This window comes from Podarcis vaucheri (assembly GCF_965113315.1).
Source record: "Podarcis vaucheri genome assembly, chromosome: 8".
NCBI lineage: Eukaryota > Metazoa > Chordata > Lepidosauria > Squamata > Lacertidae > Podarcis > Podarcis vaucheri.
In genome coordinates, this window is record NC_138766.1 from 45,582,553 (window position 1) to 45,601,763 (window position 19,211).

General features: G+C 39.8%; 1 protein-coding gene across 4 annotated transcripts in view; it reads right to left on the minus strand.

Annotated features, from left to right (window-relative positions):
* Positions 1–19,211, minus strand: part of PTPRM (protein tyrosine phosphatase receptor type M) — a 415,073-nt gene that overhangs the window by 106,298 nt on the left and 289,564 nt on the right. For 2 of the 4 annotated variants that reach the window (XM_082235318.1, XM_082235320.1), the window contains 2 exons: positions 18,641–18,773; positions 11,618–11,647 (listed from right to left, as the gene is read on the minus strand). In XM_082235318.1, coding sequence (XP_082091444.1) covers positions 11,618–11,647; positions 18,641–18,773 — 163 coding nt within the window. The remainder of the gene's footprint in view (positions 1–11,617; positions 11,648–18,640; positions 18,774–19,211) is intronic. The other 2 variants (XM_082235319.1, XM_082235321.1) reach the window with 1 other exon arrangement.

Here is a 19,211-nt window from a genome sequence, read left to right on the forward strand (position 1 = left end):
AGAATATCCCAAAGCAGTTGGAACATATTGGTAAATTTTTCTCTTAGGATTTCAGCTTGTATTGTCCTCAAACATAACCTTTAAATTGGGCGCTGTGTGTGTGTGTGTGTGTGTGTGTGCGTGTGCCAACTTACTGGTATCTTAATATTTATTTGACTTTGGAAATCCTCTGACAGATAACAAAATCTGCACTGTGTTTCTAAGAAACAAGCTTTTGTTAAAGTTAAAAAATATTGTTCTTTTAAAAAGAAAATAAATGCAGGCTACATTTTTAAACAGACCACCTTCTGTGAGAGCGAATACTGCTTATGGATACCACTCTGATGGTGGCGGCAGTTGTGGTCTGGCACAATTGATGGAGGGGGGCCAGGAGGAGGCAACCCTGCATGGTCAGGTTAGGCCAGCACTGTCCTCGACCAGTCAAAGGGACTAGTGGGATTGCCCGTCAGTGATTTTAAATACAAATGGGTCACTCAGAGGCCCTGAAGAGTGGTAACAGCCTGTCTTCGGAACTGGCTGGGCTAGTCTTCAGTCTGCTCTGACTGCAGGGCATAAAAGTCCTTAATCAAAAATTTTCGGAGGGAGTGTCCCACCCACAAAATTCCAGGATAAATTCTGTGTAACCCACTAAAGGGGTCCAAGGGTAGGGTTCTCTCTGGAAGTCCAGACAGGGGCTGTTGGGCCACGGAACATCCTTGAATGGCATCCTGATGGGATTTCCCCAATAGATCTGCATCAATGGAGGATATCCTCTCACTAGGACCGACCCTGATGGAAATATCAGTCAGCAATGTCTAAGTCAAATCTGATCTACATCTGCAATCAATAAAGTTATGGCTGATTTTGATCCCAGGCTGGTGTCATGTCTTTCCTTACTGTATTCACACTGCTAATTCACACACACACAGTCAGCCATCACCAGCCTGCTGTGCTGTGGCCCACAAGATAATATGCTACCTTTTGCCTTACACACTGTTCTTTAGGAGAAAGGATATAAAAGTGCCCAATTCCTAACAGCATCACACTGTTGTTACTATTGAACCTTTTACTACTTCAATGGCAGTATACTGTCCAAGAGGGAGGGATGATTCCAACTGTATCTTTGTGCTTGTTGAAGAGCTTTTGATCCATTGGAAGCCTCTGCAAATGGGAGAGAAGAGGGCAGGTGATTTTGCCGGCTGCTTCTTCCTATGTTAAGTCCCCTGCATAACCTTATACACTGATCTGGAGAGTCTTCCAAAACCCCGTAACCAACCTTTTGGGACACAGGGGGTTGCAGGGAGGAGGGGGAATTGGCAAATATCACCTTCCTTTCTCTTCCATTGGAACAAAAGGAAATTGGATTCCACCCACTGTCCATTTTGCTGAGTTAGGAAATCTAAATTTCTGTTCAGTCCTTTCACCATTAGGCATTTTTATGGTATTTACCTAAAGAAATAGCCTGCATTTGATCAAAATATCAGCTTCTATGATATTTTCTACAGTGTATTGGCATGAACAATTGGTGAGAAGAGTCGTGGGAACAGTGTTAGCTCTTGACAGCTATACAGTGGTACCTCGGGTTACATACACTTCAGGTTACATACGCTTCAGGTTACAGACTCCGCTAACCCAGAAATATTACCTCGGGTTAAGAACTTTGCTTCAGGATGAGAACAGAAATCGTGCTCCAGCGGTGCGGCGGCAGCAGGAGGCCCCATTAACTAATGTGATGCTTCAGGTTAAGAACAGACCTACAGAACGAATTAAGTTCTTAACCCAGGTACCACTGTAGTCAGCTCTCACCTTCCAAGCGGGGGCCAAACACTTCCCACACCCAATTTTTTGGGGGGAGGCAGGCCCCCCAATGTCCAAAGGCATCAGAGGAGGGGCTAAGCACAGAACCAAGTGTAGTGGGGCTTCAGTTACCAGCTCCTTCTCTTCCTCCTCCTGCCGTGGAGAGGAAGAAGTGGCAAAACAGCCCCTGGTTGGTGGCAGTGGCAGGAGGAGCAGCTGTGGCCATTGAAGCCATGCTGTGCTAGGCTCCATCCCCAGCTCCTCTGATGTCCTGACGTCATGCACCACGTGATGTTGGCCCACCCCCCCTTCTCCTTCAGAAGCTGGCACCTCTTCTTCTAAGCATGTTCCAGCAGTCTAGGTTGGACCAATAGTGTTGATAATGCATGGACTATCAGAAATAGGACCTGGCTTGCTTCTGTCAAGTTGTATCCCATACAAATTTTGGTCTGTTTACTTCTTTTGGTATCTAGTATATTCTCTTCTTGAACACCACTACACTCTCCCCTGTGCGGCACAACCCAACTGCTTTCTCCAGACATGTGCAGTGGATTAAAACAGGTATTTGCTAGGCTATTCATATCTGCCACAGTGATGGGCTTTCACAAAACTGCTGCATGCCTTCTGCAAATCCTTAACATACACTTGTGAAAGAAGAAAAGCTCTCCCTGTAATACCTATGTGCAACGCTATCACACAGTTTGCACCAGCAATGAACACCTTTACAGAGTTCAAAATCCAAGTTCAATTTTTCCAACACAGCAAACCTTTCTTAGTGTACTATTATGATCATCATAACTGGTGTTGTTTAACGTAAGTTCAAACAATAATGTGGTTACAAACAGATGTTCAAACATGTAAAAATAATATAACTTCCTTTCCGATATTAAGCATAAAATGTTGAGTGAAGGGAATCTGGTGACTGCATCAATGTAATGAGCTCACCATAAATATGTTTTGTTGTGACAGAAGGAAAACTGTACATTTCCTTTTAATTACCTTGAAGGAGTTGGGTAGGGGCTCAGTGGATAGTGTGGGAACACCATTTCATGTTTCAGCATTAGTGAAATTAACAGTACATGGATCTGGTTGAAAATCTGGATGGAGATGATTGTCCCTCCCCCATATAAATCAGTATTTTAAACAAATTCTTTAAAGTTAAAGGGATATTCTGATTGCTCAAAATGCTGCTAGTGAGTAAAGAACAATTCAAGCCAGCCTGATACCATTTAAAACAACAACAACAATCAGCAGAACATAACTGCGGTTATTCTAAACAGATTTCCCCCTTCACATTATCACAAAAATGTCATCCAAACAGTGCTGCATTTTAACTAAGTGGACAGAATGTGTTGGACCTTTTAGCCAGTAGTTATGTTTCTTCCTGTGTGTGATATTTAGAGCCTGAGTAGGCTATAAATCATTCTCTTGCTACAGTCACAACAAATAAATAATTGCTACCACAGACAAGCCAAGAATTTCCTATTCATAAAGTAGTTAGTTTATTTCTAGGCTTTTGTCCAGCAGTTTTTGCCATGATCAGTTATTACTCAACAGATTGAAAGCATCCTAGTCCGTGCTGTGCCTCTTATTTAATAGACAGAGTGCTAAGTGAGGCGTTACACTGGGGTGTGAAAATGGCATCTAATTTATTCCATTTTGTTTGTTTTTCTTGCTTTCCTGTTGACAGTTTCTTATTCCCCTGACAAACAGGAGTTTAAAATCATTATATCTCAGTCTCTTCCGTAAATGGAAGGAGTCTTTACTCACATGGAAGCGTAACTCTAGATTTAATTCAGTGAACCTAATGATGATTGGCAGCTGAATGTCTAAACTGAAGAGTAATATGAAATTCTGTAATGGTCCATTCCCACATGCATATATTCACATTATATTTCAGCCATCAAATGATGAACAGACTGTATAAACCAGTTCGGTTTCACAGGAACATGGCTGCTACAATGAAGTTTTGTAAATACTTTAGCTTTAACGGTGTTCATTCTCTCTCTCTCTCTCTCCCCGCCCCACAAGTTAATCAAAATGTTAGTTACATCCTGTGTCTATCATCTAGTAAGAAAATATCTCAGCTTTGTTCAATCAGATGCCTTCATATATGCATAAAAAACTGAAGTACTCAGCAGTTTGTTCTTGCATGCAAAAGTACCCATGCAATAATTAATGAAAATGTACATAATTACTTTTTTTTAACATTTATGAATCAACCCTTAATTTCAATCTGATCCTGGCAAATCATTTATTTTTAGTTTACAAGATGAAAAGCTGCCATGCTTAAAAAAACAACACACACAAAAAAACCCCCAACACTCAAAGGGAATTAAAGAATTGAAAATTCTTGTAGTTGCCACCTGCACGGTGGTCCCAGAATGGAAAGTGGAGGGGTGGGGAGAGAGGGGGGGGGGAAAGACCGTGCTGCTAAAATTATACAGGCATTTCTAGTTAATTAGATACAACAAGAAGCTGTCAGGCCGTCATGCTGTAAAAATGTTACTTCAACCACCATGACAAGTAATGTGCTTTACTTTTACAGTTATATCATGCTGTGCCCTAGAACATAAAACACAGCACCTGCTATGTGTGGATACTGGCTTCTGAGGTCACAGTAGTTGCACTCTTAAAATGGAAAAGTAGGAGCATACATTGCAATGAATGATAGTATAAGAAACACACATTGGATTCTAACCTTCAAGTATGCTAGAAACGTGGCAACTCACAGAAAGTACAAAATACACCAAATAACATATAAACCTCTTAACAAAGCTATGGGTTGAGGAGTTCTATGGCCAAATGGCCACCCAAGGTTATTGTAAAGATAAAATTGGTAACTTTTGTGCATAGAACCCTGAACTCCTTGGAGAAAGGGTGAGAATAAATAAATATAAATAGCAAGCTAATTTGATGCTGATAAGCCAATTAGATAACTACTTTTCTTTAATAAGCGAAAATAAGAAGCATTACTTTTAGTCTACATTAATGTAATGGCATCATGCATTAATAATCTGAATAGCATTTTAAAGAGGATCTATAGCCTAAAGTGAAATATACAATTAATCAAGATTAGCTAGTTTGGGAGTGCTTGCAGTGGATACTAACCTTTTATTTATTGTTGAGGTTAATTTATTTTCCTAAGGTTCACTAGTTTGATCTCATTTGCTTGATTGCCTGATGGCATGACCCTAACAATAACAAAACCTTCCGTAAATAATGCTTCGACTAATGTAACCAATTACATTAAATGACATTTCCAATTTTACATTAATCCCACACTAAAATGAATATCCAGTACAGCTAGATAGGCAACTACTATGTTATTATTATGGCAGATAACTAAAATGTATTTCAATGAGTCACAAACAGTGCGATACTATTCATGTTTATTTAAGGCTTACTGTCTTCTGGCTGGGGGTGGATTACTGCCTAGTAAGCATATTTATCACTGCAGGCCACATATTCAAACCTAGAAAATAGGCATACTGTAGTATTTCAGGGTGGCCACCACAAAACTGGATACTTAATAGCTTCCCTTCATTTCCCTTCTACTGTGTTGTTTGCTATGCATTCTTTAAAATATATTGGCTACAAATAATAAGCAAAACAGGTATTTTATTTATTTGATGTATGTTCTTTCAAGGAGCTCAAGGTGGTATACGTGCTCCCCCCCTTATTTCATCCTCACAACCACTTTGTGAGGTGGGTCAATCTAAGAGATAGTGACTGGCCCAAAGCCTAGAAAAGAGTTTAATGATTGAGTGGCGGTTTGAACCCTGGTGTCCCAAGTTCTGGTCTAACACTCTAACCACTATGATACACCAGCTCTGGTAAATATGAAAATTCTGCCCCTTCAGTTGAAGGAAATCAAATTTATGGTTCAATCTAATTGAATTTGTTTAATATTTCAGATGAAGAAAATCTATTGCAACCTGGCATGAAGTATATCCAAACAGAAGGACACATTATAACAAATAAGCAATAAATAACGAGTGAAAAATAGTAAAATACAAATATTTGGGACCCTAAGGACTAAATACCAGATGCCCTTAACTGCATTGTTCTACCCTTGAGTGGAGGGCTCACTCCCTTCCTCCCCCGACCCTCAACAAAACAAAACCCTGCCTATGTTGACCTTTGATATGGATTGGGACTATGGGATGTAGGTTTTTTTAAACCCATTGCTCCCGTGCAATCAAAATAGAGCCTACAATTCACATGGTAAAAATGGTCCTGTTCGTTAAAGTCCTCAATCCTCCAGGCCAGGGGCCTGATCAGACTCTCTGTGGCGGCAATTTGTGGGAGAAGAGAAAGCAATTTTATATTTACCTGTGCAGGATAGGACCTCCTATCCTTAGGGCATGCCTCCAAACTTGGAGCAGACTTTAACATGCACATTGTTATTAAATAAATGAGTTTCCCTGCAGTCTAGGCACCTTATCAGATTTAAAATGGCCTTTCCCTTGAAAGTGTGATTTCAGAATGTGCATCTTGATTTATGTTACGCAGAGGAACAGATAGAGAAGCAGTAGATAAATAGCACCTGACACTGATTTAAACAATTGCTGAATACTTGCATGATAATGTCTACAGGTGCTTTCATTTTTAAAAGACCTGTGGAAGCAGGCCTGGTTCAATACTTGCTTTCTTTTGACTATATTTTTAAGCCTACAATCTAATCTTACATTATATAGATTTTTGCCTTTAGGTCATTGAAAAGTCAATAATAATGATGCTTATAAATTAATTTATCTCTAGCCCAGCATAATAACCCTAATCTGCTATAAATCCAGTTGCCATATTTGCATATCCTGCATTTGCCTTAATTATGCTGTCGCCTAATTAGGAAGCTCAGTCTGGAGAAGAACTCACAAAAACCAATGGTGCAGAAAGCTGAAAAAGAGTTTATTCCACTTCATGGGTTTACAGCTATGGAATCCTATGGCAAAGTGGTTGGAACAGACTCTATTTGTGAGGCAAACAGTGTTAGACAGAAGACACACGGCAATGACCTACCATGCTAATGAAAAGTGATATTGAAATTACTAATTCAGATAAGGGTACACAGATTGCACTTTCTCCAAAGCGCAAAGGCCTGTCACTGAAACAAATGCACAGCCCTGGTTACAATTAATTTGATTCTTGTTCTTTTTAAGGCTCAGCTTGTAGATTTAATTAAAGCTTTCATGCAGTAGGCACATTCAGCAAGTATCTGTGTTTAATGGCTTCTAGTGAGAGAGAAACAGAGAAGGCAAAGCTCCAAGTTAACATGCAATAATAAAATAAAAAAGAAATCCATAGGCACATTACCAGTCTTCCATATACACCTAGATTCAAACACTGTGAAAACATTATTTCAGTAGACTGTTAAGGTGTAACATCAATTGCCAAACACAAGCTGTATAAATGCCTACGAAATACAGGACTCAAAAGGGGAGAGCATGGTGGTTCTTTAAATCCCTGCAAAAGCAATTTCAGAAGCAGATGCAAACATAGGCAAAAGTGTTTGCCCACCGAGCAGAGGTGAAGGGGAGGAATATCGCCCCCTAATTTTGAGGTAATCAGGACATACAGCAGCAAAAAAGGTAAATGAAACATCCCCCTACCCCAAAAAATCCTGGCACAACCTAATTAACTAATATAAGTTGTGGGCACTTGTCAGCAGCCACATGTTCCCTAAGTCCTATCTAGCCTTGTCTTCTTAGCCTGTCCACTTACATCCCTAGCTTCCAGACTTCCTGGGTTAGACTCATAAGCCGAGGGAAGAGACTCATAGGATAAAACGTGTTTGCAATGTCGCCTAATTTTGGGCAGCAAATTTTAATTTCAATAGACTGACAATCCTCACTATTTCATTATGCAATGTTAATCACTGCCTAGTAATGATATAATGTGTGGAATTCAACGTAGTGCTAAGTGGGATATGTGCTTGGGGAGTTCTGCTCACACAAGGGGAGTTATCCCCCTTCTCATGTACCCCCTAAACTTGTACTGGGTGTCCCCTCAACTCTCCAGAGCACATTTAGTGGGTGGAGGCCACACGGAACGACTTTATTCTAGTCAGCCCTATCATTAAAAATCATGCCCTGCCCTCCCTTTTCATCTCCTTCTTAAGTGCTGTCATGTCATAGATACAATGCACATTTTTTCAGAGACGAAATCTTCCTCCAAGGAATGAAACAGCAGCTCCACACTGTATAGTTCAGCACTATTACCTGTGGAACAATTTGGGACACCATCTATATAACACAGATCTGGTCCAGCTTGTTTGTTTTGGATCAGTGCTGTTACCTTCAAACCCAGGAATATGTATGTATGTGTTAGTGAATTTTAAAATAATAAAGTAGTTGAGATTTCATCCCCCCAATGTCTCTTTGACTCCTTAGTACCTAACAGTTGTTCATCCCACCTTGACAATATATTATTGCAATCATGATGCTGAAAAACAAAACAATAAACCAAAGTGAAGAAATGGCCATGTCTACTCCTTAACCTACATTTCCCCTCACTACTCAGTGGCAATCACCCAAGGAAAGTTTGGTATCTTTTGTACACAGCTACCCCAACCAGATGTTGCTTAATCATGAGATAGGGCTGTCTTCTCTCCTGTGGGGGCATTGATAGAAGACTCTTATGGCTTATAAGTCAGCTCCACGAAGGTACCCTTGCCAGAGTGAGACTTACTCCTGCGGGCGACCTCACAAATTCAATACCAATAAACAAGGGAGTGCGCCAAGGATGTATATTGGCTCCCTGCCTATTCAACCTTTTCATCAGCGACATGCGAGCACCCCTAGTTAACTCATCTCCAAGTACACACGCGCCTAGACTAGCGGATTACCGCTGCCCACTCCTTTTATATGCGGACGACGCGGTAATTCTATCTTATACACGTGTTGGACTAACCAGAGCTCTGAAGATCTTTGCCACGTATTGCCAACTCAACCAATTAACCATCAACCATGCTAAGTCCAAGATTCTGATTTTCTCCAGAAGCCGGAGATTGTTTTTACCTGTATGGGCCTATGGCCGCAATAAATATTATCTATCTCTATCTCCTGTGGCATTACGGCAGGAAAGAAATTCTTTGAAGAGTTGGAGAGGGGGAAAGAATGGGCAGGCTGAGACAATTTACCTAGTGGAAATACAAAAGAGGGCTGACAGATGGTACCTTGGGGCAGATTATCATTAATCTAGTCATAACACCCACCAATAGGGTCAATGAAGGCATTTCGTCCAGAGCATATTCTGTAGGGTTTAAAAGGTATTCAAAGGATAAGAGATTCAGAGTTCAAATAAAAATATAATTACACAGGAATGCTAATGCTAGCAGGCTAAATGAACACATTTCACTCCAGAGACAGAAGCATTTTGTTTTAACTTTTCTAAGCTAGCAAGAACTAAAACACAGGAATAAAAAGACATTTGAGTTACTTTTCTCCACCTTTTGCCTTTTTAAAACAAAACAAAACTGTGCACTGATTTGTGTACGTTCACCTCATTCCTCATGGTTCTGCCCTTGGCACTTGGTTCAATATTTCATTAAATCACCCTGAAAACTAACAGCTTAATTTGTTATGAAACTACAGTCCCTAAGCAACATAAATTACCTACCAAGTTGTGGCTTCGCCATGCAGTGTAACTTAGCCTTAAGCAACATTTCTGTACACAAAGAGTGTGCAAACCGTAATGAGGTGGGCGCAGTCACAATGATACTTCAGATGTTCAGGAATCATGGAATAAAATAGAATGACACCCGCCATCGAAGCCTCCACGAGACGTTTTCTGTCTTTTCCCCACATGCTGTCAGTGCCCAAGGTAATCCAATACTTCCTTTCATGCACTGCATTCAAGGAGCAGTCTGCTAGCTCTTTTTTATAGCCATTTAAAAGCTTAGCAGAATATAAAATCCTTCCCCACAAGCTTTTCTACTGCACCCTTTATTTTTCTCTGGGAATGTGCTATATACAAATAATTTCTTAACATCCCAACTGTTTCTGCGCCACAGGAGTGCAACTATCTTTGTTCTATTATTCAAAGAGATTTGGGCCAAGAGCGTAAAAGCCTGCAATTGAGGCTGATTTTCATTTCATAGAATCGTAGAGTTGGAAGGGATCCCAAGGGTCATCTAGTCCAACCCCCTACATTCCAGAAATTAACTTTACTGGGTCATTTATTTCACATACTGGAATTGTCCCCAGGGGTGCCAACAGCAATTTCAGTGGACTGGGCCCTCTGTTGCGTTCACAAAAGAAGACTCAAATTGGCATAAAATGTGAACACACTGTTTGTATTTTCATATTTGAAAAGGTTCAACCTGTTTAATTTCTGCTTGCTAGACAGCTGTTAAAGATCCCAGTTCTCCCCAATGCCCACACTAAACCATGCACAGAACTCAAATGTCATTAGTTATTACCAGGGCTTTTTTTCACCTGGTACTCCCTGGAACTCAGTTCAGGCACCTCTCAAGTGGGCACCATTGCCGTTCTAACAAAGGAGGTGTTCGAGTTCTGGTACCTCTTTTTCTAGAAAAATAACACTGGTTATTACTATAGGTCTTTCACCAATTAATCTTTTAGTATGTGAACTGCCCTGAGCTATAATAATAATAATAATAATAATAATAATAATAATAATAATAATCAACTCTTAGGCTGGGAATGCTTCATCCAGGAATGGATTTCAGATAAGATGGTACAACCACACAGATGTTCACGCTTTGATAAATTCAGTATTTTAAAAATGTTTTAAAAGGAAGTTGTGTATTTTAAGGTAAATTGTTGCAGTTATTTATTAATATCTCATGCCTCCTCCATGTTTGATTCATACATTTCACTCTTGCTGTACAGGAGCAGGAGTAGGAAACCTTGTGCAGGGCTATGCCACTGTGAGAATGCCAGGAGAGCTCTGCTAAAGGTCCATTGAGATCATCACTCCATTTCCAAAAGTGGTTTGTCAGATTTCACTGGTATTCTTCTATGTGCTCCATAAAGGCAACAACCCTCCTCCCAAGGAGGATTATCTACAAATTAACTACCATAAATGCTTACTATACAGTTATGGTTCATGCACTATGTACTTGCCTATAGATTTTCTTCAGAAAGAAATGAACAGGCAGGTCATCCCGACAGACAATGCCGTACAAACACTCCTGCTCTATTTAAAATTTGGTCCTCTTTAAAAATAACAGTGAACAAGTAAACATAACCTTGTGAACACGCCCTTTTGATTTCAAATAGAAAATACCCTCTTACCTACTATGTACGTCTCATTCTCTGGGATCAACACAGCACAACTATGTGTTACAGAATATGCAACATTTAAGCAGCATTTTATTTATGAATTGGATTAAAATGTATACAGCAATGGATGTATGGTAAATGGCTGCACATGTACATACATCACTAGATTTTCAACAAGGACAAAAAATTAAAAACAACAACTCTATGCCCACTTACTTGGGAATAAGCCCTTTGAACTCAGTTGGGCTTATTTCTAAGTAAACATGCATAAGATCTGGATCCAAGTATTTTATTTAAAGGTACCCTAAACTTGGCTTTGTTTTCTGAAATCCTAATAATGGTGCTTGTGTTTTCCTAATATTTTTGATGAGGAAAAAAAATTACAACACTTTTAACACACAGTACGTGGCAAAGGAAACCTAAAGGAAACGTGGATTTGAATACAATGACATGAAGATGTTTGGTTTCAAGCGAGGCAGAAAAGTGTTTCAAGTTTCACAAAGGAAGTTTGAATCATTAGTATTCACTATTCATGCACAGGGAACAACATGGCAGAAAGCATGTCTCTGATGATGCACAAGTAAGTTACTTACAGGTAATAAGTGTAGGAGTGATAGCTTCTTCTGCCATGATGGTGGAAGGATTTAGGCAGTGGAGGAAAAGATGAAATGGAAGGAAAGAAAAGCCAAATATTAATGTATGAAAAAATCAAGATGAGACTAGAACTGGAGAAACAAATGAAAAGGTAGCAAGAATGCATCTCAGAAATATCATGCAGCACATTTGGAACAGACAGGTGACATATCCAATCTTTACAAAAGCTTCAGCAATTCCTCACTGAGATTTTTTTAAACACACTTTACCACACATCTAATAGCCATGACTAACAAGGAAACGTCTCCTACACATATATAATACATAACACACACACACACATGTTAATTCATTAACCATGCTTTCGTTTCACATCATAATATTTCCTTTAGGAAGGACAGCATGCCACCTCTAAAACATCACTAAGGAAATTAGAAACAGTAAAATTTCAAAAGTTTTTTGTTTTGCCAGCGTACTGTGGGTTATTTGATACTGAGTACCCTTCTTAAATTTTCTTTCTTTGTAAGTCAACTATGCTGCAACACTATACACAGCTCCACTTGCTCAGATATGCCAATAAATCTTAGGAGCATGGCACCGTGGGCTGGCTGTTTACCCCCACAATCTAGTTGGGAATGCAATATAAAAATATAAGTTTTGCATGCAAATGTATAATTAATGAAAAACAAACAAAGTCTTTCAACTCCCCCCCCCAAATGTTTTTCCAAAACATTCTTGCCTTATATGAATATGCTTACTTTACAATTACGGTTTTATTCTTGCTTTAGGTGTCCATGGGTGCGACCTCTCTGGCACTGTTGCCCTTATTGGTAGGGTTACTAATGGTGGTGACAACAGCTCCGTGGCCTCTGGCAATAACGACAAGCTGCCCACCATTTTAGTTGCTTACAGTGCTATGACAAAGGTTGGCTTCATGGCACTGTGGGGGAAAATACTGACAAAAGGCTTGCAACCCTCCACTACTGCTCTAGGCAAGGCTGAGAGGTGAGCAGGCCAAGGCCTAAGAGCATTCACGGAGTCCTGGAGTTTTCCAAGGATGTTGGGCCTGCTAAAAACCCAGTGCAGTTCTGTCTGAAGTAGGGGTAACCTACATGGTAGCCTCCAGGTGGTGTTGGATTATACCTACCATCATATATTATTATTGGCTGTGTTGGCTGAGGCTGATGGGAACTGAAGTCCAATAATATCTGGAGGGCACTAGGTTGGCTATCCTTGGTCTAGAGCAGCCTTTCTCAACCTTGCGTTCCTAGATGTTGTTAGAGACCACAACTCCCATCACCTCTGACCACTGACTATGAGAGTAAAGGGGAAGCGAAGTACCATATTTTTCGCTCTATAACACGCACCCGTCTATAACACGCACGTAGTTTTTAGAGGAGGAAAATCCGTAGGCATGCCACCCGTAGGCATTCCCTCCATAACACGCACAGACATTTCCCCTTACTTTCTAGGAGGAAAAAAGTTAGTGTTATGGTGCAAAAAATACGGTACATATATATACAAATTGGTGCTTCTGCACCCGTTAATTTGCCACAGTTCTGTCCTCCCCACCCCCCGAACAAAGTGAAGAGATTCTTTACATTATGGACCAAACAGCCTATCCAACTAATGTCTATATTCTGAGCCAAGAAAACATAGTCATATGCTATAAAGCAGTACAACTGTCTCTGTATTTCTGCTCTACTGATGACCTCTTTTATACAGTAGTGCAAAAAAAAGGAGAAACAGCATTTTATAAAGCAGCAAAATAATTAGGAAAACTTGCTAAATTAAGGGTCAAATAGCGGCAAGGTACAAAAATACAAATAAGTACTGTAAGTATGATAATTTCTGCAGCATAGTTTTTGTTTGCTTGCTTGTTATGGTAAAAACAAAAACAAAAGAGCCCTACATCCCTTTCCATAAATAGGTCTTACAAAGGACTACAGCTAATGTTAACTTGCCTCTAGCTACATGCTTCAGGCATCCCTTTGAAAATGAGGCTTTCATCAAGTTTTCTCTCTCATCTTCTTTGCCTGTAGAAATGTTTGCTAGTTTTCTATTCTTATTTTTCTGATGCTAACCGTATTGTTTAAAGAAGTGAAGTGCTTAATATTTAATCACATGTGGTATATTTGCTCAATGTACACCTGTTCTAATTCTGTTTAAAAGGAGAATGCAATGTGCTGTTTTGGTAGGAAAGCTGCTGTTATAGGTGCTCTTGCAGCAAAACCCAGCAAAACTTGAACAAGGAGTAAGTCCTATGGAAATAATTCTGCCTACCTACAAGGATAGAACAAGAGGGTATGGTTGTTCTGGTGAATAAATATTGTAACATTTCCTCATTTTGAGTCCCATGACAAAACAATCCCTATTTTTTAACATAAGCTGTAATGACAGCATTATAACATAATTGGTATAAATGCAACCGTGCTTCTAAATTTTGTACAGCAATTTCAGAAACAACAATAAATATAATTAATCAGTGCAATATTGTCTGGATGCAAAATTCTGCTAAGAATTTATTGAGATAAATGATAGCATATTTTTAAAAAAATATAGTTGAAATCAGGTGCTTTAATTTCAACAAATGGATCCCATCACTCTTTGATGTTACGGAAGAAAAATGAAGAGGAAACGGCTCCAGATATATTTATACAGTAGTTACACTGATGTTACATTCTAGGGATGGGGCATAAAGCCAAAATCACATATAGACAAAACACATTGGGTGCAATGGCAGATGGCATAGCTTGGGGAGCGGGGCTGGGGGACCGTGGCCCGGTGTTTTTGTTTTGAGGGGGCACAACCAGGGGCCCCTACAACAGGAATCCCTCACTGGAGACTGACTCCTGAGTGCGAGGGAGCTACAGAGACAACATGGCAGCCGGGCACCACCAGCCACAGCTCCACTCCTGGGTCAAGCCTGACCCAGGAGTGGAGAGAGGCTGCAGCACCTGAAGCACTCGATCGCGACAGGCCCTGCCCCCCTCAGGGGTGTGTCCCAGTTGCCATTAGCTTATGCTCTGCCAGTGGGTGAGACTGCCGAAATCTTTTTCTCTGCACGCTTGTCCCTTTTCTGCCTCCTTTTATTTATTTATTATTATTTTGTCCAGCACATAAAGCTAAATGCGCACAAGTTGACCGTGCATAAGCTGTGGGTCTACTGTACTGAATCTTTATAATAAAATCATGAGGTTTTATATCTTATAATCCTTTACAATTACTGCTGAACAATTCTACAGTATAACAGACTGAAAAATACTGTTTTGCATGTGGTTAATGAAAGATTCACAACAGCAAGGCTGACAAACATACCAAATTACAGTGGTACCTCCGGTTACGGACAGGATCCGTTCCGGAGGCCTGGCCGTATCCTGAAAAATCCGTAACTGGAGGCGCCCTTCTGCGCATGCGTGCTACGCACAGATCGCTTCTGCACATGTGCATGGCGAAACCCGGAAGTATACACTTCTGAGTTTGCCACATTCACAACCCGAAGATTACATATCCAGAGGGTTACATAACCCGAAGTACCACTGTACTTAGCGAAGATGCTGGTATCATATAGGTGTTGACCCTTACTTGTATTTAATCTAGTCATATTTAGGTCACAATTCACATTGCTCTTTTGGGGCCTAGGATATTCTGTACTCCCAAGAGGAATTCTGAACTATCACAAACTGGTTTGGAAACGTCGAACTTTCAAAACCTTATTGCGTTGCAGCATGAGATTTATTTTTTTAAAAAAAGAAATAAATGAGCCGAAATCTCTACTTGGCACGCTCAGTTACACTGCTTAACTATTTTAAGCGCATGCTCTAGAAAGCAAAATGGCAAGGAAAGAGTTGTACTTTTGTGGTTCTCATTTGAAAAAATAATAATTTTTTTAAATGTCCAATGTTGTAAATGATCTGCTAAGCATGGCTTCTTTACAGAAGGACTAATAAAAACAAAGCAGTTCATGGTGGCCTGCTCCAGATGTTCTAATAAGAAGTATACAGTGGTACCTCGGGTTACAAACACCTTGGGTTACGAACACTTTTGGTTACAGACTCCGCTAACCTGGAAGGTTGGTACCTCGGGTTAAGAACAGAAATCGTGCATCGGTGGTGCGGTGGCAGCGGGAGTCCCAATTAGCTAAAGTGGTACCTCAGGTTAAGAATGGACCTCCGGAACAAATTAAGTTCATAACCAGAGGTACCACTGTACATGTTTAAATATACAAAAGATGTTATTCCAGTGCTTCAAATTTGAAAGAAAATTATATCTTGTTTTAAGCTTCATATTCAAAAGTGCCAGCCTAATGAGCACAGCAACTCTTCATGGTAGGCCTTGCTCCTATGAGGCAATTATGGAGGTTGGAGGTCCCCACCTTCCCACAGTGCCTAAATCTATTCCTCCCCTGGTTCCTTCCTAAGCAATCTGAGACTACATCACTATACCCTCTGCTCCTCCCTGTTCAAACCTCCTCCGGTCCTGGGAGACCAGGGGGGAGGGGAGCTTGACACAGCAGGAGGGGGAAACCCCCTAGCTTCTTCAACAGACTGACTCATCTCTGCCTCTTGACCTCCCTTTGTCTCCTGCTTCTGTTTCTGGACTTCTTTCTGCTACAGACTCTCCCTGCTCACTAAACACTGTTACCTCTTCAACATCCAACACCTTCTTCTCCCTCTTACCACTCATTATCATCCCACCAGCAATCCCTGAGCTCTGAGTCTTCATCCCCATTCGTTGGTGTCCAGTCAGTCAGTGACAGCTAATAGTGCATAAAAAGGCCCCATGTGCTGCCTGTGGAAAATGAAGAATCTTAACCACAACTTTTCTTTAGAATAATAAAATTTGGCCCAGCTCAATCCATAATGCTAGTTCATCGTTGATACATTTATTTCTTTATATAGATTTTAAGGCTACAACATGCCAAAAATAATTTCTACATCTTTTTATGAATGCAGTACTGTATATTTCTTTCTGACACTAAACGAGGGAGGGTTGCCTGGTGCCTTCATTACATATCTTTAGGTGCTGGGTGGAAATGTTGTCTATCACCAGACCTATGGCCTCTTAAATGTGTTTGTGGGAGGGAGGTTATTGGTTTGTTTTTGTTTTATTATGTATTTTGTGTTCTCATTTTGTATTTTTATGTTGCGAACCACCCTGTAATCTTCAGAATAATAATAATAATAATAATAATAATAATAATAATAACAACAACAACAACAACAACAAACAACAAACTCAGATTTTGCATCTGCTTTTCACAGAGGTTCTTTTGCTCTTCTAGCTGCTTTCTTCACAAGTTTCCTCTGTTACCTTATGACACTGAATTCCATCTGGTTCACAGTCATGCCATAGGAACCATTTTAATATGCAGGTGACTTAAATGTACTTGTGTTTTTCAAACCTAGCTCTATTGATAGATTGTTTCATACCTGGAACTCTGTAAGGTCTTTCGCAAGTATATCTGAGTTCATTTAAGGAACTTGAGGCCTGGAGAAATTGCAGTGGTGTGCACTGCACACAAGAAGCCTACAACTGCAAAGGATCAGGCATTCTAAGTACAAACATTCAGATATTTTTCATACCAATCATATTCTATCAACTCAGAGCTTCATTGACAAATGAACCTAAGCAAATTCAAAGTAAAGAATGAATAATATTGGCCCAATCTTCTACTATAGTTTGCAATATGCTCTTACTAGTCCCACGGTGAAAACTATTCCCTCGCTTCCACTCCCAAATGTATTACCTTGATGTCAGGTAGATTTTGCAGGACATTATAATTTTTGAGTACAATCAAAACTTCCACAAGCTTGTAATGTTTGCTCAGAACAGGGCCATCTGCCTTTCACTCACTTAAATGCAGCGGCTGAACCTACCCTAGGTTAACTTCAGCATTATAACAATATACAGTGGTACCTCGGGTTACATATGCTTCAGGTTACATATGCTTCAGGTTACAGACTCCGCTAACCCAGAAATAGTACCTCGGGTTAAGAACTTTGCTTCAGGATGAGAACAGAAATCGTGCTCCGGCGGCGCAGCGGCAGCAGGAGGCCCCATTAGCTAAAGTGGTGCTTCAGGTTAAGAACAGTTTCAGGTTAAGAATGGACCTCCGTAGATAAGCTTTTCTTTCTTTTCTCTTCTTTATTATGTTTTGTTTTATCTATGTGTATGTCAGTCTTTATTTTCTTTATGGAATAAATAATAAAAAGAATTTGAAAAAAAAAAAAAAGAATGGACCTCCGGAACGAATTAAGTACTTAACCTGAGGTACCACTGTAATCATTTCACTTGTTTTCACTGAGGAAAATATACACAGCAAATTGTGGGCAAATACTTCAAACTGCACTCTTCAAAATTCCACTCTTACAATTCTGTCCGGCTTGGATCCAGAAGTGTCGTTTTGATCATGGACGGAGTTGTCTTTTGGTGCAGGGCTATTCTTTTCACTAAAACACTGTGTCAGAAAAGCCAAATTAACTCCAAAAATATTGTTCGGCTTGTGTAACTGTTTACACAGCACCTTGCAAAAGCAGAAGCATGACAACTACTATTATGGTCTGGCACAAACCCTTCAGCACTTTTCCAATTTACCTTCTTTTCACAGTTCTTTGGATACAATGCTATATATTGGTTCCAAACAGTGTCTGTTGGACATATATATTCTCTCTCTCTCTCTAATTTTCGCCTTAGCTCTTAGATTGAGTGGGGCTACACATAAACATTATCCTTATGCCATTTGGGCTGATTGTACAGTATACAGTGCAAGAATCCCCAACTGCAGGGTGCTTTAATAAAAAGGCGCTAACATTAATTTACTAAGAATGCTGCTGCAGGAGGAAAGAGTCAGATATCACAATTCATTCAACACTAGCAAGGCTTTAGGGAGAATAAGCAGCATATCTTTTCAAACTGTCCATAAAAGTAGCCAGAAACTTTGAATCTGTTTTACTGAGAACTGCTGCAGGAGATGCTTCAACACAAATATGCAGACACAGAAAGATTTATTAACTACTCACCTTTTCTTCATAACCAACACAACCCCAAGAAATATAATAACGAACAGCAAGATTCCTGCGATTACTCCAGCAATTTTAACGGTGTGGTCTGTTTGATTCTCTGGTTCAGGGTCTGGTTTCCTAGTTGCTGCACCTACAAAAACACATTTTTAAAAGAGAGGAGAAAATAATTAAGACATCACATGGTTTTTTCTCGTAATATTTGACATCATCTTAATCGTCATCAAAGCTGGCAGACACCAAATCATTGATTTCTTATAATATATTCATATGCGCTGAGACAAATCCAATTGTTCATAACCCTAAACCAAATTCTGATGCTATACCCACACTGTACCCTGTTCTCACACACCAATTTTCTATATTTTTGTTATCTGTGTTACCCTCCCTGTTGGCCTTGCTATTTAAAAACTTGCTAACAAACACAATAACTATCATAATCCCCTATCCAAATTTGATTTGCTGAAACATTTTCTGCAATTATTTTTCATAAATGAAGCAGTAATTCTTTAACATATTAGCTTAAACACCTGGAAATGTGAGATAAGCTCATTTACCATGCATTTTACCA